We start from the raw sequence: 25063 nt of genomic DNA, 5'->3' as shown, positions 1-25063 counted from the left end.
CCAAAGGGAAGTGCAGAGAACTGAAAGTGCATGGAGCCCACCCTGAAACGTAGGTATTGTCTGCAGGATCCTCTTATTGGGATGTGCAGGTAAGCTTCCTATAAGTCTACGGTTGCCAGCCAGGCATCCTTGGCTAGCATAGGAAGAAGCTGTTGAAGAGTTAGCATTTTGAATTTTGGAACCACCAGAAAGATATTGAGAATAGAGAGGTCCAGGATAGGACTCCAGGAGTTGTCTTTTCTGGGTACCAGAAAAAGTCTTGAATGAAAACCTTTTCCCCTTTGTTCTGCTGGGACAGGTTGAATAGCCCTGATACTGAGAAGAAAGATAACCTGCTGTTGGGCCTCTGCCCATTGATTTGGGGATAGGTCTGGCCAACCATTTGGGGTTGGTAGTGTGTGGAAGTGGAATCTGTATCCTTGGGAAGCTATGTTCAAAACCCATTTGCCCTGGGTAATGAGTTCCCAGTTTTTTGCATGCAGGGCGAGCTTTCCTCCTAAGGGAGCAGGTAGTAGAGCAGGGCCTGGAAGGTTTAAGGTTAAGTCATTGTGCCATTTTTCCATGGGGGGTGGCTTACTACTCCCTGCTTTGGAAGTGGGAGTCCCCCACTGCTTAGATCTGTGCGTATTCTGAGACTGTAGCCTAGGTGGTCTGCCATTCCTGGGTTTGGACTGAGAAGGGACTGGAAAGGTCCAGTTCTTTGAAGGCCAATGCCTACTGAATCTGGGAGGCTGTACTTGTAGGAAATCTTTAACAGTTTGCATAGATTTAGCTTTTTCCTACATCCTTTTGAGGACTTCTGCTTTGTTGCCAAAAAGGCAGTCTTGGTTTAAGGGAGCATCCAGTAATTTAGCTTTAACATGATCTGGCAAGTTTTGTTCTTTAAGCCAAGCATGCCTTCTAAGTACAGACCCAGTGACAGCAGCCCTGCAAGATGCTTCTAAACCATCAAAACTACATTGTAAAGTATGTTTACCAACTTGTTCTGCAGAATGCATTAAATCTTGCAACTCTTTATGTTCAGCACAGTCAGGAATCAACATCATTTTCTGTCTAAGTAGTCCCATAATATGCTGCTACTTTAACATATGAAACTGGCAATTTAAAGCCCTAATGGCCAAAGTAGCAGAAGTGTATACCTTCTTACCCCATTTGTCCAAGGCTCTAGAATCTCTATCAGAAGGGGTAGGATTTTTGGCAGCAGTAGCCTTAATGCCTTTTGGTCCTTGGGAAATGGTCTCTGGATCCACAGAAGGATTCTTGAAGAACTTGTGAGAGTCAGGTACTCTGTTGCACCTGTCAGGTTTTCTGGGAGCTGGAGGTAAAGTGTCTGGGGTAAGGCTAGATTCCAAGAAAGCATCATTTACAATGTCCAGAAACAGAGGGGTAGCTAAAAGCCTGTGTTGAGGTAGGAGTAAGAATTCCCTAAGTCTCTTTTTGGACTCAGAGTAATCCTGGCTTTCCCAGCGGAAATGCTCCCTAACTGTGTGCAAGGTTTCATCGAAAGAAAAATCTTCTGGAAGGGAAGCAGAGGGAATGGAATCCTCTGCATCAGAATCCTCATAAGTAGATAAGGGCAAATACTGGTAATCAGAAGGAGCAGAAATATCAGATTCCTGATCAGAATCAGGAGAAAAAACAAAAAAATAATCCTTGTTTTCCCGCCTTCCTTGACTAGTTTAGACCTGTTTACAGGCATTGCTGTATTCTGGGCTGTGGTGTAGTTCCTGTGTTGTCCATTACCTTACTTGGATAGAAGGAAGTTTCTTTGCTCACCAGTGGGAGTGGGGAGCCTTGAGCAGCCTACCTGTCCTTGGGGGAAGTGACCTCAGCACAAAAAGCTGTAGTAATTAGTTGTTTTGGACCATTTCTAGCTCTTTTGTAGTTCACTGTTTAAAATCCGCGTTTGCACGGCTTTGCACGGTTGTGCATATAGCGCAGCGCCGGTTAAAGTTTTTCTGGCTCCGCCAAGTCTGCTCTTCAAATTTTCCCTTAAGGAAGCTCTACTCTTAGTATAATCAGACTACTCACTGTATTATAAGCCTAGCACTTGTTCTCAATACTTCTCTACTAAGTAAGCACTCTCGTACTAAGTAAAGCACTACATCTACTTACCACCCCTGTGAATATCCACTTCCCTTAAAGGTATACCACTCCCTTACACTGTTATAGCATGTCGAGTGGTAGATTACTGGTGTTGTCTCCAGTTCAGCTGGTCAATCTGGGTATCTTGAGACAATGCTACAATTGTCTCATGTACACAGACAACCCTCTCCTCCTCCCAACAAACACAAATACATGTGAGAGATGCAACTATATAGCCAAGCTGGAGGCTGAACTCTCTCAACTCAGGGCTGGCATGACCCAGACAGGAGGAGATGGCAACCACACACACAACAATCCCAGTCCCACATAGACCTAACACAACTGCAAACCAAACACATAAAAACACAAAGACATACTCGGAGGCTCTAATAAAAAACTTACCAAAACAACAGAGGCTCCCAAAGCAGACATCCAAAAATCCACCACCTCAAAACAAAACACATGCAACACATACTTCAATAAATCAGTGTGTCGACCAATCGCAGCCCTTAAGGCCAAACACCTTGCCTGATACACTAGTAATAGGTGACTTCATAGTCAGACACACTGATGTCCCACTGACCAGGCTGAACAAGGAGAAGGTGACTGTGAGCTGTCTATCGGGAGCTAGGATCCGCCACATAACACACGCACTTAGGTCACTCCAAAGCAAGTACAAATATGACTCCATCATTGTCCATGCTGGTGTGAATGACCTGAGACGTACCTCCCTGGACTACATGAAAAGAGACATAGAGGAGCTCTCTGATTATGTAGCCCAGGCTGGTATGACCCTGACCCTGAGCAGCATCTTGCCCTCACCAAGAATGATACCACAATACAAAGACAAGATGATCAGCTTTAACAATTGGCTCAAGTACTGGTGTCATTCTAAGGGGATCCAATGTCTGTCTGCCTGGGATGATATGTTGGACAAGCCACGCTGCTTCGCAAGGGATGGCTTACACCTGTCACCACTGGGCTTCCGGATATTGGCTAAGGCTCTTGCCACCCCAATAGTGCCTTTTTTAGGCAAGGCTCAAAAGACAAACCCACCTCCTTAGAAAACAAAAATGGAAAAAATCTAAGGGTAATGCTGCTCAATGCCAGAAGTCTAAATCTCAAGATGCAGGCACTTGATGCACTCCTCAGCATGGAGAACATCGACGTCTGTGCAGTAACTGAAACCTGGTTCAAGGCTCCTGAGAGCACACCAGCACTACCAGGCTATACCTCATATCATGCTTTTCGGCCCCAAAACCCGGGCCAAACCACAAAGGGAGGGGGAGTGTCCATATTCATAAAGGACACCCACACCTCCAGGTTAGTAGCAACACATGAAGCATCAGAGACCATACAGGTGCAACTAACCATAGGCAAAACTGCTATACAACTGGTAGCATGTTACAGACCACCCGCCCAATCTCAAGAACCCCACTCAGCCTTCCTGAAGACATTGGAGGATATGAATGTATCACAAAATGCCATCATACTGGGAGACTTCAACTACCCAAACATAGACTGGGCACATTATTCTAGCCCTAATACCCTAGCCCAAAGGTTCCTGGAATTCATAAATTCAAATGCACTGGAACAACTAGTCACCTCTCCCACTAGGGGAGATAATATACTAGACCTGATCATCACAAACATTGGGACAAAATGCTCCACACCGGAAGTATACCCCTCACTAGTGAGATCTGACCACAAACTAATCACCCTGGATATACATATCCCACCTCCACCCCCAGCACAAAAGACCACAGTGAAAAACTTCTCAAAAGCAGACTTCACTCTTCTTAAGACTGAGATGGTATCCTTTAAGCCCACTGTGCCAGTGAATACCACATCCCACAATGCCGAATCCTTCACAAATGCTTTCTATGGACATCTCCAAGAATGCATGGATCATGCAATCCCAAACAAATCCAAGTCCCTCTCCACCAAATGTAAACATCCTGTCTGGTGGACCTCAGCCATAAACAAATTGTATAACAAAAGAAGGAAGCTACTGCACGTCAGAGCGAAATCCCATGAAGGGAAGACATCTCTGATCAACATTAGCAGAAAACTACATTCTCTCATAAAAACATCCAAGGCAAACTTTGAGAGAAAAATCGCTAAGGACACTAAAGATAACCACAAAGCCTTCTTCAGCTATGTTAGAAACCTGGTAGGAAACCCTCAGATATGCTCAGAGTTGGTTCACAACAACAAAAAATACACTGAACCCACAGATATTGCTAACATTCTGGCTGACAGGTTCAGTGCAAATTTCTCCCCTCCTTCACCCCAAAAGAAGAAATACTTATCCCAGCTGAATGTAATCTCCCTGTCATCTCAGATGTCCAAGTGAGAACCGCCCTAAACAAAGCAAAAACACAGCATCAATGGGACCTGGCGGTATCCCGGGTGCGTGTTACGTGAACTCCAAGAGGAGCTAAACCCACACATAAAAATGCTATTTAACCTTAGCCTTACTTCGGGATATGTACCTGAACACTGGCGTACAGCAACAGTGGTCCCACTCCACAAGGGGGGTGCCTCTACAGACCCTGGAAACTACCGCCCCATAAGCTTAACTAGCCTGGTCTGCAAAGCTATGGAAAGAATCATTATGGAACTCATAAACAGAGACATAGGGGACCTACAGACACTTGACCCCACCCAGTTTGGCTTTGTAAAGGGCAGATCCTGCCTTTTAAACCTGGCTGACTTTTTCAAAACAGTCTCTAGAGCCATTGATGAGGGCAAAGCAGCCCATACAGCATACCTGGACTTGGCTAAGGCCTTCGACACAATACCCTACTCAGGCATCATAGATAAGCTAAACAGCTTAAAAGTAAACCCTTATGTCACTAGATGGGTTGTAAACTGGCTAAAGGACAGAGCCCATAAAGTTAAAATCGCTGGAGCAATGTCAGACTCAAAGCCAGTCACAAGTGGTGTCCCACAGGGATCTGTCCTGGGACCCCTCTTGTTCGGCATTTATTTCTCAGATGTTAAAGCAAACATGGGAGGGCTGTGGCTGACAAAGTTCGCAAATGACTGCAAACTAGGCGCCATAGTCGATACACCAGCAGACACACACATCCTACAAAAAGGCCTCACTGAAACGGACAACTGGTGCTGTAGTCACGGCCTTAAACTAAATGCCAAAAAATGTATAGTCATCCCTTTTGGAAAAAACAAAGTACCCACAAACTATCACATAGACAGCAACCCACTGAGTACGGAAAAAGTAATCAGAGACCTAGGGACCCAAGTACACAGCGACCTCTCATTTGACACCCACGTTGCCAAAGTGGTAAGAAAAACATTCTACCTTGCACACCTCATCATGAAGGCAGATCCAAGGATGTCATTGTACCTCTATATTCCTCCCTCATCAGACCCATGATTGAGTACAATGCCCCATTTGGTATGTACCTCACCCGGCATTTGCAACAGCTGGAGAGACCACAAAAGTACCTCACCAAAAGGATCAAGGGTCTCCAACATATGTCTTATTCTGCCAGACTAAAGAAACTTCAGCTCTATTCAGTAGCATACCGCCTGCTCAGAGGTGATCTCTGCCTGACGTACAAGGCCATGTCCAATTAGGATCTGATGGACATGCTCCACCTCAAAAAATCCAAATCCATCAGGACCACGAGAGCTAAAGACTTAAACCTTGGCACAAGTATGAATAGGACATGCTGGAGGGATAGATTCATAACCCAGAGGCTTCCCATGCTTTGGAACAGGATCCCAGTTCGTATTAGGCAGAGCCCCTCACTGACTCTCTTCAAGAGAAATCTTGATGAGTGGATGGGAGATCGTAGGTTTACCCCAGGGGTCACATCTGTGTCACTGCTAGACAGGGGCACAGTAAACTAATTCTATTATATAAGGGGACCTTCATTGTGTCACTACTAGACAGAGGCACAGTATTCTAGATTTATTCTGTACATTTTTGTACCATTTCATGGGGTGGCAAAAGCCACATCACTATGGCTAGGCTTACAAATGCCCCAGGGCAGATAGCCTAGTACTATACTATGAAACTATGAAACTAAGAAGAATCAGAAAGAAAATCAGTTCTAGGTCTCTTAGAAGGGGAAGGCTGGCTTCCCCTAATTAAGGTAATAAGGTCTTCAGCCATTCTAAGCATTTATTTTTTAGGCATATGGGCCTGAGCCTGCAGTTTGGTCGTCAGTTTTCTAGGCGTAGTGCGAGTTTTAGGCCTGGATGAAAATGATGGTGTCAGTTTAATATGAATGTCTGTAGGCCTGAATACACATTCAGAAGCTGGTGCCTACACAGCGGCTCAGGACCCATCCAAGGTAGAGACATCCGCAGGTTCCATAGTAGAAGATGCATCTCACGGCATACCGGACTCCAAATGGGCCTCAGTAGAGGCCTGCGAATCAGAAGTAGTGGGTATCAGGGGCTGCGAAAGCGCCTCACTGAGTACCGGCAGACTGGCGACTAGCTTAACGGAAGTATCGTCAGCAGCTTTGGACCTATGTGGTCTGTCTCTGTCTTTATCCTTATTTTTTTGGAAGATCGGTAGTCGGATGGCTTGACGAAGCCATTTCAGAGTACAACGAATGAGTACAAAAGTAATTAGCTGCAAAAATAGCCCGACGATGAATAGTTTGGGTATCGAGCAAGGCACAAAACTGACAACGAGGGACATCGTGGTCTGGGCCTAAACAAGGGATGCAGTAAGAATGAAAATATCTATGAGGTATTTGCTTTCCACAGGTAAGACAATTGTTAACTTTTACTGACATCGGTTAGAGCAAGAAAAAGGATCCCCAATGGGGTACTTAGCTTTTTTGACGACTTTGGGTCTGAAACTCGAAAATGAAAATTTCAGGAGTCAGCCGACTGGCACTTGCGAACTGCTTCTGATTTGGGCACCGCACGGCAAGAAAGACTGATGTAATGGCATCGGCTGCATGTTTTATACCCCTGACGACCTGACGTCATGGAAGAAGAGACAGCATTTGACGCAGAAATCCGAAGACTCTGGTATTCAGGCCGGCTGAGGCCTATCTGCAGGCAGACAACTCAAATGTGATGACTGCAACAGTGAAACACCAAGAACATCCTTCATTTGTGAAAACCTAGACAGTATGGTCAAACTGTTCCAATAATAGAGCAGCAATCTTACAGTTCAAAAGAATAGAATAGCAAACAACAAAATTCCTAGTGTTGCACAGATAGGATTTGTGGCAATAAGTCTAACATTCAAAAAGAAATTAAACATACATGATTGGCATGCAAAGCAACAATCCTTCAGTTTGAAGAGTTTGTGCAGTAAGTGGAATAAAGGAAGAGAAGGAAGGACAGGACAGAATTGATAAAAAGAGCAAAATAGGTATAAGAAAAGATTTAAGCAAAGTTGAGAGTAAAGAAAAGTATGATGAGCTAGATCAAGTGTGTTAAATAGTTACAGACATGTGCCAAAGATAAATCTAAAGTCAGCATGAAGGTATTTAAGTGAATGGTGGAGGTATGTGATTCTATTGATGCAAATGTAGGTGGAGCATTTATTTTTCATTTTATTTATTTACGTTGTTAATCAAGAAAAGGTCGACTGAACCTATTCAAATAGCCCTTTTCAGTTGCCCAGAAAAACAATTCCAAATGTGACAGCAGTTAGAACAATACAATATTTGCAAACCACATACATAAAGAAATGCAGTTTCACTGTTGAGACATGAAATTTTATAACAGCAATATAATTAGTATTATAAATACAGTAATATGTGTAAAACATAATACAGTTCTAGGAATATGCTTTACTATCCATAGCACATATGTATTAGTAGTTTGTGTCAGCTCTTAGAGGGAGATGGGAAGAAAGAAAGTTTGAGAATCTTGAAGAATTTTAGTGAAGGGAGTCAGGTGACACAGGGAGCCAGTAAGATATATTAGTATGATGGAATGGAGGCTTGTGCGGAGTTGTGGTGGGGTGGGTAGATGTTTCATAGAATGGACACTCTTTTTGGTTTTAGATTAGTTATTAACCTAGACCGGCACAGATGTTGTTGTTTTTATGCAGGCTTTGGTTAATTCTAATTGTTCCAGAAGAATCTGTTTCAAAGTCTTTATAATCTAAAATGTAAATTGCTAAGAAAATCATTTCATATTTTAATTACATAAAAGCAAAAGTAAATTCAGGATGACAGTTGGATATTGCATGTAGATATATGAGCTAGGTTGTTTTTCTAGTTAATATTAAAGTCAGCTTGAATCAGTAGTTTAGAAATGAAGGTGGTAAAATAAGCCACTGTATGTTGGTGGTAGATGCAAGCTGCAGAATGTAATCTTTTTGTCATTGTCATTGTGTGTAGATGTAATAAGTGATTAACTAAGAAAAGACAATGGCAGTTGTAAGGTAACAAGGAAGAATAGTGTGTGTGCGTGTGTGTGTGTGTGTGTGTGTGTGTGTGTGTGTGTGTGTGTGTGTGTGTGTGTGTGTGTGTGTGTGTGTGTGTGTGAGAGAGAGAGAGAGAGAGAGAAAGACAGATTTTTCTGATAAATAGATAAAATGGGATGATTTCTTAGTCAGGAAAGGAATATAAGAACTCCACAGCAGGGCTAGCCACAGAGCAGTGTGGCTCTAGATGATTGTCACTGGTGAAGTAACATCCTAACCACATGTGCAAAAATGGGAAAAGGGGATTGTGGATAAATGGATGGATGATTTCTTAGTCAGAGATGTTGTCTTTTAGCTATGATAGCTGGATTTCTGTTGTCAAACAGCTTGAAGTACGTAATTATATAAATATGTGACCATAATGGAGAATTAACCTGATATACTCAATAAATACTAATAAAGGCCAACATCTTACATTATTAAAGTGTGCTCTTCCATGTGATATAATTTGAGAATATATGTAGTGTTCATCCCAAAGAGGAAGTTTACCTGAAATACCTTGGTTCAGTTTACTATCAAAATTCAGAATGGCAGTTGTGCATTTACTCACAATAACAAGACGAAAATGTACTCAGTGTTTTGTGCAATATCTCGAAACTGATAACTGTGATGTCCCCATTCAAAATTGCATCCGGGATTGCAGTATCATAGTTATAGTTTTATCTATCCATCTATATACATATATATATATATATATATATATATATATATATATATATATATATATATGTAGGATCACTACTAAATCCTGAATGCTTACATTACTGAAGACCGGAATCTCGAGACCAGATAACCAAAAGATGAGAAGACGGGAAGACCAGAAGCGCGAAATTTGAAATACTGAACATTACACTAAACATACACCACACGCATACACATACACACACCGTCAACAAAAACACAAACACACAAACCTATACTACAGAAAAAGGGGAGCACGCCCCCCCTGCACCCTCCATGTGGGGGCAAGCCCCCCCACACCCCCCCTACTTAAATATTCTAACTCCAAGGTCGCACTATACAGACAAACACATGAAAACACCACCACATACCTACATTCCCCCCACACAGACACACACACACACACACACACACACACACACACACACACACACACACACACACACACACACACACACACACACACACACACTTGCACACACACACACACTAAAGCCTCTAACCAACACAACCAAACATAGATACTTACCTAACCTCCTGACATCTCCGTACTTCGCAATTTTGAAATTCGTGCTTCTGGTCTTCCGGTCTTCTCGTCTTTTGGTTATCTGGTCTCGACATTCCAGTCTTCAGTAATGTAAGTATTCCGGATTTAGTAGTGATCCCATATATATATAAAACATATATATATATATATATATATATATATATATATATATATATATATATATATATATATATATGTGTGGCTCTACTTCACAAGACCGAAATCCCACCTACCCAACTTTCATAATGCCGAGACAAAAAGGCTGACTACAGCATAACAATGACATCCCAGAATATAAACTTTCCACTCCAGGTAAGTAGCCACTTGGCCAACATGTTGAACTTTGCCCCTTACCCCCAAGGTACTGCAATCTCGGAGTTGGTATATTTAGATAGGAGGGGTGTGGGAGGCAAAGCCCTCCACATGGGTGAGTTTAATTTGCTTCAGTTTTAATTTATTTTTCAGGCTGACCAAGTGGTTACTTACCTGGAGTGGAAAGTCAGTGTTCCGGGATGTTGATGATATGGTGTTGTTGGCCTTTTCATCTTGGCATTATAGAAGTTGGGTAAGTGGGATTTCCCATATAGATATGCAGCATTTCCAGTAAAGCAGTGTCAGAGATTGCCTTATATGCAAGGCAGAGATCACCTCTGAATAGTCTGTATTAAACAGAATAAAGTCACAGTGATTTCAGCAGATTCACATAAAACAGATGCTGGAGATCTTGAGTTTTCCTTTGTTAAGAACCTTTGTGGTCTCCAATTTCTGCAGGTGCTTGGAAAGGTGCATACGAAAAGGGGAGTTGTACTCAACTATTGGCCTGATGAGGGAAGAGTACAGGGAGGTTATAACCTCTTTTTTCTGGAGGCAATGTCCTTACTTATGAGATGAGCAATATAGAATGCCCTTCTTACCACTGTGGAGACATGGTGATCAAAGGTAAGCTTGCTGAAACCTGTGTGCCCTGATATGGGAGTTAGCAGGAACATTATTCTTACTGAAAGGGATGCTAATACTTTTTTTGCATTGAATTTAAGGCCATGACTTTGGCAACAATTATTTGTTTGTAAGACCCTCTTGTAGGATGTTGACATCATTTGGAAATTCTGTGACCCCTCCCAGTTTGCAATCATCAGCAAACTTTGTCAGCCATAAACCTTTAGTTTTTTCTTGTACTTCAGAGAAATAGATTGTGAACAGTAGAGGCCACGGGACTGATCACTGTGGAATACCACTGGTTATGGGTCTACTGTTGGAGGTGGATTCACCTATTTTGACTGTATTGATTCTATCAGTGAGCCAGTTGGTGACCCACCTAACGATACAAGGGTTGATACCTACCTGGGTGAGTCTGTCAATGATGCCTGAGTAGGGGATAGTGCCAAAAGCCTTGGCTAAGTCTAGGTAGGCTGTTTGCACAGATTTCCCCTCATCCAGGACCTTGGTGACTGTTTCAAAGAAGTCCACCAGGTTTAACAGGCATGATCTCTCTTTCACAAATCCAAACTGAGTAGGGTCAAGTATTTGGAGATTACCTATATCTTTGTTGATAAGATCCATGATGATTCATTCCATGACCTTGCAGATAAGGCTAGTCAGGCTAATAGGTCTATAGTTCCCAGGGTCAGTGAAAGCACCACCTTTGTGCAAGGGGAGAAGTGTGACCATTCTCCATTCAGGTGAGATGAAGCCAGTTCTTAGACTATGATTGAAAAGAATACCCAGTGGTGTTGCTAATTCTTTTTGGAGCCCATGTAGGATGCAGCCTGGCTGTTATCAGGTCCCATAGATGCTGTGTTTTTAGTTAGAGAGGGTATTTACAACCTGCTCTTTAGAGATACAAGGTAGGGGACAGGTGGTATGGATGTCATGGGGTACATGTGGCAAGGACAAGGGAGTGAAGTTTTCACAGAACCTGTCAGCTAATAGGTAAGCTATGTCCACATGCTCAGTACATGTGGTATCATTAACTACCAGTTTAGCACAAATGTGGGCCTTTCCTTTTAGGTTACAGACATAACTAAAGCATGCCTTATGGTTGTCCTTATTTGAGAAAGCTAATTTGAATTCATAGTTTGCTTTGGAGGACTTCACAAGAAGTCTTATTTGCTAGTTTAAGCTGAGGAGGGAGTGTTGTGAGTTTAGGGCCCACTCCCTCTTAGTCTTAGACAGCAATGTCTTCCTCTTATTGTAAAACCTGTTAATGGCAGTTGTCCACCAGATAGATTTGCTCTTCCCTAAAAAGCTACTGTAGTAGTACTGCCAAGTCTATGGATTTATACAGGTGTTTGTATAAAGAATTGGTGTAGAACTCAGCATAGCTTCTATTTCCATGTGAGGGGGGAGGTGCAGTGAAGCTATTTATACCATCCTGTAAGAGGTTATAATTTGCTTTGGAGAAGGTTTTTGTCTAGTTGCTGCTGGGAGGGGGGGGGGTTAAGATTAATTTGTGGTCATATCTCACCAGGAAAGATTTCACAGCGGGGGTGCTACAATGATACCCCCATATTGGTAAGCACCAGATCCAGGATACTGGTGCCCCTTGTGGAGGCATCAACCAGCTGGTCCAGGGCACTGGAGTTAATGAAGTTATATGTATATGTTATATATATGTATATACACACAAACACACACACACGCGCGCACACACACACACACACACACACACACACACACACACACACACACACACACACATGCACGCGCCCGCACGTGCGTGCGTGCACACGCACACACACTGTACATAAAAATACACTATATACATATATATATATATATATATACACACACACACACAAACACACAAACACACACACACACACACACTAAACATGCCAACATACATATACACTCTCTCCCTAAGAACCTCTTTTGAAAGAAAATATTTGCTTAGCACCTTGATTATAAACCTAAAGAAACAAGCTGTAGTAAGGCTTTAGGAATATGAGCTCTTGAGCAGTCACTTTTATATCCAGCAGCTACCTGTTCCTTGCTGTCAAGATCTTCTTTATACATGGACTGTTTCCAGACTGACAAAGAGTATTTTTATCACAAATCACAAGTGCTGGTCTTCTAAAACAAGCAAAAAATAAAAGTCTCTGCTTAACATCTTCTGATGTAGAATGTTTCCCAGTGATACAAGACATAAACATTCCTTACCTCCATAGGAAATGCTTTGAAATTCACAGTGTGTTCAGACCCACGCTGATTTTCTCTACCCCAGTGAAAACGAACATCATAGAGTTCGTACTCATGGCTCCTGGGTAATGGTCCACCCATTAAAACTAAAATAAATGAATAAATAAATAAAATTCAACAGCTGTGCTATGTACATTCCTTCATATGAAGATAGTCTCATAACATTTAAAAAGTAACATAGTGCTTGCATTTGGCTGGTTAGGAGGCAACATATTGCAGTTACATTACATACAAAGCAATGCTGAGGACCAGGAGACTTATACAGCATGACAGAAGCTCCTCCCCATCTACAGTAGGTTATTGCTGATCAGCACAACCCCAGCCTCCTACCCACCTGCCACTAGGTTAGAAATGGCACCTGCTGTCATTAGGTTAATAAATGGAACCCCCCTACAACTTGGTTATTAAATGGTACCTCCTGCCATTAGGTTAGTAAATGGCACCCCCGCCATTAGCTTACTAAATGGCACCTCCTGCCATTAGGTTATTAAATGGTACTCCCTGCCATTAGGTTATTAAATTGCACCTCCTGCCATTAGGTTAATAAAAGGCACCCCTTGATTTTTTTTTTTTTTTTTTTGAAATTCTCTTTATTGTAAATTTTCAAAATCAAATTTCAAAATTACATGAAAAAACCACAAAAGAAAATACAGCAAGCGAAACTTACATTAAACATTAACATAAAGGATAAATACACCAAAACGAAAACTATATACAAATCATACATTGCCCAACAATTCCTATATAAGTCAAGTACAGCGTGATGGGGACTAATGGTATCCATGAAAGGAAAGTACTTATTTAAGTATATGATCAGATAATAATTTCCAAAATTCCTTAATAATTGGTTTGTGCTTAATATTGTGGAACAAGAATTTGTGCGCCTTGAGGTGCTTAATAGCTATGTGTTTAAAGCCTTCCCAAGAAAGGGAGTGTCTGTTTTTCCAATTCAAGGAGATGTAATATTTGACTAGCATAAAAATAAGTATCAGTACCTTGCATTTTCTTTCAGATAGTCCAGGGGGAGGAATATGAAGTATGGTAAATTCCCATGAAAGGGTGGATTTTTCATACCCAATTCTTTCAAGTATCACCCTCAAGGCACACCATAGCTTGTAGGAACACTTGCAACTCCAAAACGAGTGAAGGATATCATCCATTTGGTTCGAGCAATATTGACATTTAGGGGATTGATTAGGGAAGATTTTGTTGAGGACCTCAGGGGTAAAACACGCATTGTTCATAATCATCAGTTGAGTGTATTTCATCTTTTTGAAGGGAATAGATTTAGAGCTTAGGTTTATAGCCTTTGAGATTAGGCTTTGGTTAATATCAGGGTTGATCTTTAGCCAGAATTTCGAAAAATTGAGTTCATTCTGGTATCTAAGTGTCATGATGACCTTGTATGCATTTGAGGTCATTTTTTTTTCACTGAGCAGGAGTTTCGTTAGCGTTTTACATGTTAAGATATCTTTGTCCGAGACTAGTGGGTGGTCTAGATATTTTCTTACTAATTCTCTAATTTGTCGTAATATAGTCAGGTACTTATAGGGCAAGACCAGATTAGTTCTTAGGTCAGATATTGTCTGATGTCTAAATGGGAAAAGATCAGAGATAGAGGTATTCAACAGAAGGGGGTATTGCTCCAAGTTTAACATGTGCCCATTTAACTTAAGGTTGGGGTTGAGATGAAGTGGTTGTAAGGTTAAAAACGAGTGAAATAAATTCAAAGATTTAAAAAGGGCCTGCAGGGATTTTATGCTAAATAATATGTTTTTTGTACATTTTAGAATACCTAAATTATCTTCATTTAAAAATGGGAGAGCAGCAGGGTTGAGTTTTAATGTTTTAATGTAGTTATTATATAGAGACACCCATGCTGGGGCCCATGGCGGTTTAACCTTGTTATAGGACGCTATCTTAAATATTCTACTGCCATTGATAATCTCATAATAGGTTTAAAAGTCAGGTAGGCCCAGTCCCCCCTGCTCCTTAGGACAGATAAGTTTTGAATAACTAATCCTGACCGATTTAGGGGCCCAGATAAATTTAGAGATAGATGTCATAATCTTTTTAAAAAAATTGTTATGTAAAATGCTGGTAGTTGCATGAAATAGATAAAGGAGCCTAGGAAGAATATTCATCTTAATCACTGTTGTTCTGGCCAAAAAAGGGAGCTTAAACCTAGACCATCTTACGATATCATTTTGAACATTAGACCAGTACCTGACTACATTATCCTGATAGTAATTATGGTTACCTTGCGAGAATTGAATACCTAAGTAGTGCAGCTGGTCCTTGGATTTGATCTCTGTATTTAAAATTATATTAGGCAACATCAAGTGGATGTTTAAGGGGAGTATTAAGGATTTTTCCCTATTAAGTTTATAATTTGCTAGGTTAGAAAATATATTAATGGAAGAAAGTATTTTAATTGGGTCAGAACTGGGGAGGGTGAAATATATGTTCAGGTAAAAGGCACACCTTGATGTTAGGTTAATAAATGGCACCCCTGCTATTAAGTTATTAAATGGCACCTCCTGCCATTAGGTTAATAAATAGCCCCCCCTGCCTTTAGGTTAATAAATGGCAACATGAAGGGGTGCAAAAATGAGGAATGATAAATTATTTCATGATGTCAGTACTGCAAGGAGAACAGCCTGAAGAAAGATAAGTGCAAAAATTGTATTTATAAAATACTATTAATCAACTAAGCTTTAAAGGAATTCTTCACTGTTATTTTCCCCTGCCAAAAGTGAAGCATTTTAATTTGTTTTGCAGGTTCTGCAAGGTGACAGAGTCATAGATTCATAGATAGAGTAATATACATTCCAAGGCCACTGTCTCCTGTGATCATTCATGCCGTGTCAGTACTCTTCCCTCAGGATGTACCGCCTTTCTCCAGGAAGACCATACCTATCAATCCCAGAGTACATCTGTGGATACCTAGCCAGTCAATCTAATTTATCTTTAAAGGAAGATAATGATTTGTACTGTTTTAACATGTAGTTGAAGATTACTCCAGAGGTCTGGGAGGTGCTGGAATATAACTGTGTCTCTCCACCATGTTTTATTTATCTGTTGGTGAAGATTTTGATCCCTGCTTCTAGTACTGCAGGAGATACTGGATTTGTGGAGGAATATAAAGTGCAGGACAATGGGGTCTGTAATGGCACAGTAAGCATGATGGAGATCTCCTTTCAAAAGTATATGAGACACTTAATAAAGTAACTGAGCTTTCAGCCAACGTTGGTATCTCACGGACTTTAGGCTTGTCATCTTTCGGGTTAGAAACCTTTTGTGTCTTTCTACTCATTTGCTATGTTTAGAGAGATATGTCCCAAAGGGGGTACTGTACTCAATAACTGGATTGAGCAATGATGAATATAACAGCATGATTAAGAACAACAACAGGGTGTAAGAGTGGAAAAATGCCACCAATAACAAAGAAAAAAAACACTCTGTAGACAATAATCCTACAACCCAAATAGGAAAAAATGTTTTATTCCAAAATAATCCAATGGAGTATCTAAAAGATAGTCGAAGAAAGTACAATCCAAGTATAATCCATATAAAGGGTCAAGCGCTTTCGTCATCAGACTTCATCAGAACATTTTACCATTGCTTTGCTACACTTTTATACAAACAGTTCTCTTAATTAATCAACAGTAATCAGTTCTTAAAGTGGAAATGCCTAACTGTAAAAAGTGCTCGTTTATAAAAACAATAAAACAAACATACCCTGTTTTTAAAAAAAAAACATATTTGTAAACCATTTAAAAACTATAAATATTGAGGGAGAAAAATCGAAAATATAACACAAGTTTTAAAGTTTAGATGCCCTAAACTTTAATTCAGGTTTAATACTTATATGGTCATTAATGCCTGGGGCTTCAGTAGCGTTCAATTTAAGCTGCCATCTTGCTTCTACTCTAAGCAATTTATTAGTCCAATTCCCACCCCTAATATTCTTACAAACTACTTCAAGATTTCCAAAATGAAAGGAATGTGCAGTGTTTTTACTAATATGCATGATGAAAGAGCTTGACCTTTTATCTGGATTGTACTTGGATTGTACTTTCTTCGACTATCTTTTGGATACTGCATTGGATTATTTTGGAATAAAACATTTTTTTCCTATTTGGGTTGTAGGATTGTTTGCTACAGAGTGGTTGTTTCTTTGTTATAACAGCATGATTACTTGTCTAAGTCTTAATGGCATTCCTTTGGCAATTAGCTGGTCTAAGTAAAATGCTTTCCTAAAAACCATTGTTATATGATTGTCAAAAGAGAGAGAGAGAGCTATTAACCCACATGCCTAGTTCCCTGACAACATTTTTGTTTTGCAGTGGTATGTTGTCTATACAATATGACAATAGAGGGGAGGAGTTGTCTAAAAAAAGTGATGATACTACACTTTTTAGCATGTAGGTTGAACCCATTTTTAGTACACCAAGAGTTTACTAGAGAGAGATCCCTCTGGATGACTTGGGTGTTATCGGGTGACATCCAATTTGCACTTGTCTACAAATATTGTTATCCAGGGGCTTTGGTTCCCAAATTGGAGATCTGTAAAATAAACACTAACAGGAAAAAGTCCTGGCACCAAGCCCTGAGGGTCACCACTGGTCACTTTCATACTTTTTGTTGAGCCACTTGCAGTTCTCACTGCAAGGGATTTGTCTTTTAGCCACTTTGCTATCCATCCGAATACATATGAGTTGATGTTTAAAACACTTAGCTTTTTTATGATGCCAGCATGGGAAATGGTTTTGAAGGCATTAGCTAGGAGAAGATATGCTGAGTGCAAGGCATTGCACCATCTGCAACCTCTTGTCACCCTTCCAAAGAAGTTTATCAAATTAAATAGACATGATCTACTTTTCACAAAACAAAATTATTGGAGTTAAGGTCAAACAAGATTCTTTATATCATAGTTATGATGTCAGTTATAGTACATTGCATAGCTTTGCATATGAGGCTTTTAAGTCCAAAAGAACTACAATCACCCAAGTTAGTTGTAAGGCCAATTAAAGGAGTGTGTCTGCAAGGGCATGCTTAACAATATTAAAGCATGTTACTCTTGGTTAATACTTTCAGTACATGATCTTTAGAGACAGAGGTCACATTATTACTACACCAAAGATTTGCAGGGAGAAAAATAGCAAAAAGCCATTTTCACAAGCTAAATCCCATGAGTCACACAAATAATTATTAATGTTTCTTTCCAGAAAAAATATTGATTCTATCATCATTCCATAATGGATTAGGGAATATTCATACAATTGTAAATGTGTATGCATCTCTTTCTTCTATTTCTTGCTTATTCTTTGTCTCTCTACATATACACTCACACATTATATATATATATATATATATATATATATATATATATATATATATATATATATATATATATATATATATACATACATACATACATACATATATTTTATACATAATGAGGTATACATATTTGGTACACACCCACACACACACACACACACACACACACACACACACACACACACACACACACACACACACCTAGGATCAGATTCCAAAAGAAAAAAAAAACAAAGGTAATTCCATGGAGGACTTGTAGGCCTGTATAACAATTCCTTCTCATGGACAGGAAGAATGCAGTCATAACAGACATGCCATACATGGCTGCTTGTCTGTAAGTTACCCCGCTCAGGGCAGCTGATAATGCAATGAGTTGCAGTTGTGAATTGCATAGAAATGGAAAAAGGTTGTTTTTACCTTACTTAAATGGAAAAAATGCAAGACCATGTACAAGGTATTTCCTCATTGCGTACAAATTTTGCAAATAACATACAGCTTTGGTGTATGGGTATACTGAATACTAATCCTGCTCCACCTTGCACAAACATTTAAGCTTCAGCGTACATCAACACGTACTATATGTAAGCTACCAATACTAATTTCATGAACATTAATCTTACTTTGACTTAGGAATGACGTCCATTCCTATCATGGTATTAGAAACCGTAAAGAGGTGGAGAAATTAAAAATAAGCTAAGTAATCTGTAGTACTGTATCATCTTTGCAGATGACAGTATCTTTCCAACATTTTTAAGATTAGCCAGATTGACCTTCTTAATTCATGGGAACCTCAAGGAAGGCCATGTGCCAGCAATGTCGAAAAAGGTTATTAACATTAAATACTCCACAGAGACCCATCAAACACAAACTGATACATTCTTAATAAATGTGAATTAAAATGACACATTTTAGTTAATGCAATATGTTTTCCAAGTTTGAACTATTCAATGGTATTTCTTTTAAAGTTGAAATACTATGACGCTACACACTTCATTGCTATTTCTATTTTTATTTTTGTGTATGGTCATACCTTGCAATCTGTTTTCATTAGTAGTTTGTGTCTAACAGTGTATCATGTGATTTTAATTATCTATAAAAGTGTCATTAATAACAGATTTAGTTCTGAGGAAGTTCTATGTAATGTACGGAACAAAAGCATTAAACTTGTTCGAATAAATTTTGAGTATGGAATACTGTTGCCTCCTTGGTACCACAGAATTTATCAGTTAGTAAAAGTTATTAACATGCCTATTCATAAAGGAGGTTAATCCATTGCAATAATAAACTCATTGACCTATTGCATTACTTCCTCCTTTGGGTAAAATACTAAATGTTCATAAACAAATACATATTAAACCAACTGCAAAGTAACAAATTGTTCTGCGATACATAGCATGTATTTTGCTTTGGCAGGCTAATATCACTTATTTTAGTCTTGATACTTCCATAATAAGAACATTTAGCTGGAAGAATATTAATATGATGTCCCTTGCTCTTTCACTTTTTCCACAGCTTTTGATATTATCACCCATATCTTGTTAGTTTCAGGACTCATAGCTATTACTATCATGCACACAAACACACACACATGCATGCAAGCACACACACCAACACACACATCTGTGGTTTAAACAATGTTTTCTAAAACCACTGGAACAAGTTAGGGAGAGCTCTGAAGAAACGTGAAGAAAACAGAGGAAAGAATTAAAAAACCCACAAAAAAAATTACAAATGTTGGGAAGTTGTACACTATAATGGACTACAACTCTGGTCAACAGAAACTCAAAAGTATGGAAGAAAAGAATGGCAGAATTCTGGACATTTTCTAAGGACTGGTCCAGCATGTAACTCTCCTGAAACAAACAGGAGCAGGATAGCAAACAACATTGGCAAGGCTGGAATATGATGCGGTGTAAATTATTACCAGCCAGGCAGGATAGCAAACAACATTGGCAGGGCTGGAATATGATGCGGTGTAAATTATTACCAGCCAGGCTGGATAGCAAACAACACTGGCAAGGCTGGAATATGATGCGGTGTAAATTATTACCAGCCAGGCTGGATAGCAAACAACACTGGCAAGGCTGGAATATGATGCGGTGTAAATTATTACCAGCCAGGCAGGATAGCAAACAACATTGGCAAGGCTGGAATATGACGCGGTGTAAATTATTACCAGCCAGGCAGGATAGCAAACAACATTGGCAAGGCTGGAATATGACGCGGTGTAAATTATTACCAGCCAGGCAGGATAGCAAACAACATTGGCAAGGCTGGAATATGATGCGGTGTAAATTATTACCAGCCAGGCAGGATAGCAAACAACATTGGTAGGGCTGGAATATGATGCGGTGTAAATTATTACCAGCCAGGCAGGATAGCAAACAACATTGGCAGGGCTGGAATATGATGCGGTGTAAATTATTACCAGCCAGGCAGGATAGCAAACAACATTGGCAAGGCTGGAATATGATGCGGTGTAAATTATTACCAACCAGGCAGGATAGCAAACAACATTGGCAAGGCTGGAATATGATGCGGTGTAAATTATTACCAGCCAGGCAGGATAGCAAACAACATTGTCAAGGCTGGAATATGATGCGGTGTAAATTATTACCAGCCAGGCAGGATAGCAAACAACATTGGCAAGGCTGGAATATGATGCGGTGTAAATTATTACCAGCCAGGAGGCCACAACAGAACATCTAGCAGCTTATTTATAAGGAAGGAAATATTATGGCAATGGAATAGGAAAAACATGAAGGAAAAGCTGGGTGACATTATAAAAAAGGTGGTAGAGAGACCGCAAGTCTGATAGGTACTGGAGAACAAACTATGGAGGACCAGACATAGGAATGCATCTCGAGTCCTGGACTTGGAAAAACTCAAGGGGAAAACTTCTTGGACATGTTATGCCAATTTTATAGCTTCAAATATAAATAAGTATCTACTGAGAACCACCAGAAGAAGAATGCAAACAGAAGATGGAAGGGTAATCAGGTGGGTTTAAGATTTTTCCAATGTTGTATTCCATAATACAAAATAATTTAACAAGTGCAGCAATGAGCTGGTTTCCAAACTTACATAACTCCACACTTGTTCCGGAAGCATAGAACCTGAAGAAGAAGATCACTTTCATAACCAGGGAAGTATGTATGGAAGAATGAAATATGCCAAGATTAGAGGTAGATGAAGCTCAACTGCTAACATGATAGGAGGAGATAAACTAAAACTTGTAATGTATAACCAATGTACAGGAAATTCCCCAGGAATAGATGGTATTCCTGTGGAAGTTTGGAAGCTAGGAGGAAAAAAGCTGATAAAGATCTGGAAGGTTTTGTTTAACAGTCTCTTAAAAGGAGAAGTACCACTGTCATAGAAGAAAGCAGCTGCATCTGTAATACCTAAAGAGGGTAAGGATCCATCAGAACCAGCTTCATGCAGGCCCATTTCAATACTAAACATGATTATAAAGTGTTCATGTCTATAATGGCTAAAAGAATGGAAAAAGTAATGCCAAAGCTGATAGATATGGATCAATGTGGTTTTGTGGAGGGGAGGCAAACATTTGACAGCATTAACAGAACATTGATGATTCAGAAGGGAAGCAGAATCTATAAAAAAAAGCATTGTTGTTGGTGGGTCTTGATGCAGAGAAAACATTTGACAGAGTAAGCTGGGACTTTATGAGCAGGCCAAAATAAGCATTGATAAGGTTGATTAGGAGAATATATGAGGGAGCAGAGGCAAAGATTAAAATGGGTGGGGTCCTCCCTCATAATTTCTGCTTGAGCAGAGGAACCAGGCAGGGGTGTTTTTCTTTCCCCTTTATTATTTGCATTATATTTAGAACCATTGGCAAAGAAAATAAGGGACTCAGAAATTCAAGGATATAATTTGTTGGTAGTCAAGAAAAGCTGGCTTTATTTGTAGATGATATTATATTGCACCTGACAAAACCAGAAAAAGACATTACAGTGTTGTGGAACATTTTGAAACAGTTTCAGATCTTTTCAGGATACAAAATCAATGAAGCTAAAACAAAGGCAATATCTGTAAATTATGTACCTACACAAGAACTGGTTCAGGAATACCCATATGTATGCAGACATGATAAAATGAAATGTTTAAGAGTATGGATTAAAAATTATTCTAGTATGGCAGCTAAGGATATGTGGGAAGAGACTAAACAAAATATAATACAAAACCTGAGAAAATGGAACCTTTGTGATATGGATAGTAAGATACAAGCAGTTAAATATTTTTAGTCCTTTTAGTCTTATACATAGGTCAGGAATATTTTTATAAACCAGATGAGAAGTTGTAGGTAGCAATTAATATAGGGCTTTATCTGGGAGGGGAAGACAGCAAAGAGGCAAGTGGGATATGTTGATTCTTCTTATTTATTTATTTCCAGTTTGATTAACGGGGAGGTCCACTGGGCCCAGAGAGCCCATTTTCAATGGAGACCCAGGGAGAAAAACTCCATGAAACAGATTACAGTAAAGATATCAGTCCAATAAAAATGAGGTACAACTACAAATACATGTCAAATAATACAAAGTGTGAGCAATACTGCCCATAGAACCACTAGAACAGGATGGATTGGGATTACCCAATTTGAATGGGGTATTTCACAACTACACAGTTAAGATTCCTACACATAGCACAAGCAGAGAACTATAATTTAAAGTGGAAAGAAATGATTATGAAACAAGGGGGAAGTGCAAGAAACAAGGAGAGACTGGGATTTTGGATGCAGGCCTTTAAGGAGAATAACAATAATCATACAGAATATTATATCCATAAAGTAGCAGAAAGTATCCTAAGAACTAAACCAACATGGGAATGGAGAAAGGAGATACTGCCGATAGGGATGACTGCAATTAGGGATACAGACAATAGGCAAGAGGGGTCAGAATTTATTGGAGAAAACTGGCAAAGGAACCAAGGTCCTGAGAGCAAATAACTAGAGAGTGAAAGATGATAGAATGGGAAGATGCCAAGAATTTATTTGGACTGCAGGTTAGAGACTGCCTTCCCTATCAGGGATTGATATCAGTGTATAGGCAACAAGAAAGAAATAGGGGGGTCCTAAATGAAAGAGCAGCACTGGTAGAGCTTTTAATGGAATCTAGAACAGAAGCTGCCATTAAGAAAGAAATATATAGTAGAGCATATAAAATATTGCATGAAAACTATAAGAATTAGCCAGAGAAGGTAAAAAAGGATTGGAAAGAGAGTTTGGATAAGCAATTCACAAAGAAACAATGGGAGGATATATGTATGCCTCCCAAATATGCAACAAAATCTAGAAGATTTAGGATTTTTGCCTGATAATTTTACAAATATATTTTTATACCCTAAGTAGACTCCAGAGAATTTTTCTTCAGGCAGATAATAAATGTCGGAGATATGAAGGGGAAGAAAGAAGTAATTGGGAACATATTTTCTGGGAGTATGATCAGTTGGTGGACTTTGAAATATTCCCTGCAGGATGCATTGTTGGAGATGCTGGGTGGGCAGATTGATCTGACAAGGGAGATGATTTTTCTAAGCTATGATACAGAATCGGAATTGCCTAGGCGTGGTAAGGCCTTGCTCTGTCTAATTGTGGTGGCTGCCAAAAAAGCAAATACTAGAAAATGGAAATCAAATTCTAAACCATCTATACTGGAAGTAGTGAATATAGTAACAGAGATAAAACAACTGGAATAAAACAACTGGAATTGAGATCTTTAGAAAATGGTAGGAGCAAACTACATAGGAAAAAAATGGGAATTGTGGGAACAATACATACAAGGGAGGAAAGAGGTCTAAAAGGCAGCAAGACTTAAATGAGCTATGTAATGTTTGAGTGAGAAAGATTGGGTAGATTATAAGTGATGTATAATGTTTGCAACTGAGAGTGTGTTGGTATGGTTTATGATGTTCAATGCTTGCAACTAGGATTGTCTCGGTGTGGTTTACTTTCATTTATATAAATGTATGATTGCCTCTGTAGTAAGTGATGGTTTGATAAACATGTTTCTTGTCTAAAAAAGGCAAGAATTGAATAGTTTATGTAATATTACTTAGGTTATATGATATATAGCAATATATGTGAAGTATAATGTTTGTTATATAAATATAGTTTAATTACTTTTATATGAATGTAAATTTGCCTATGTCACAAGTGATAATTCAATAAAGATGTTTGAAAAAAAAACACAGGTACTGAGGGAATGCTGTCTGGGTACTTAAACCAGATCTCCATAACAGCACTTACATGGACATGTTCCCAATGAAGGTAGGCCTCAAGGTCCAGCAGTTTGTTGTTTAAACTTCTACCATTAAAGTACAGCCACCTTGATATGGCCAGTGGGTGATTTGTTTGGAAAGTTAGTTTGGAGGTCCATCAGCTGAAGCTTGCCTAAAAAGGCACCACGAAGGCAGTAAAAGTGGTCACCAGTATGAAGAAGACTTGGAATGAGAGGTGCAAATGACCTTGGTAAAGCAAATATGATTGTCAAGCTTTTCATCTCATGAATTTACATACCGGATCCTTTTAGAATGACATCATGTGTTTAGCAAATTGTTAAGCCAGTCATCTTTTCTTTAAACGTTGGCATTTTTTGTTAATGGAAGGATTCCACTCAAAATCAGAGTCTTTCCTGCATTTTGTGACATGCATGAAGAGCTAAATCATGTTTCTCTCCATAACCTTCTGGGTTCTGCAACCAACTAATTTACCCTAGCATGGGTTCTCATGATGCCATAATCATATTTGTCTA

At 39.5% G+C, this 25063-nt stretch overlaps 1 protein-coding gene across 2 annotated transcripts in view; it reads right to left on the bottom strand.

The window, feature by feature from the left end:
- The window catches only part of CA8 (carbonic anhydrase 8), a 729036-nt gene that overhangs the window by 396655 nt on the left and 307318 nt on the right, over positions 1–25063 (bottom strand). For both annotated transcript variants that reach the window (XM_044065478.1, XM_044065479.1), the window contains exon 3: positions 12906–13030. In XM_044065478.1, coding sequence (XP_043921413.1) covers positions 12906–13030 — 125 coding nt within the window. The remainder of the gene's footprint in view (positions 1–12905; positions 13031–25063) is intronic.

This window comes from Protopterus annectens, chromosome 3.part0, assembly GCF_019279795.1.
Source record: "Protopterus annectens isolate FY-2018-M chromosome 3.part0, PAN1.0, whole genome shotgun sequence".
Lineage (NCBI taxonomy): Eukaryota > Metazoa > Chordata > Ceratodontiformes > Protopteridae > Protopterus > Protopterus annectens.
Note: the sequence above shows the minus strand (reverse complement) of the source record. Positions and strands in the feature narration are given on the sequence as shown.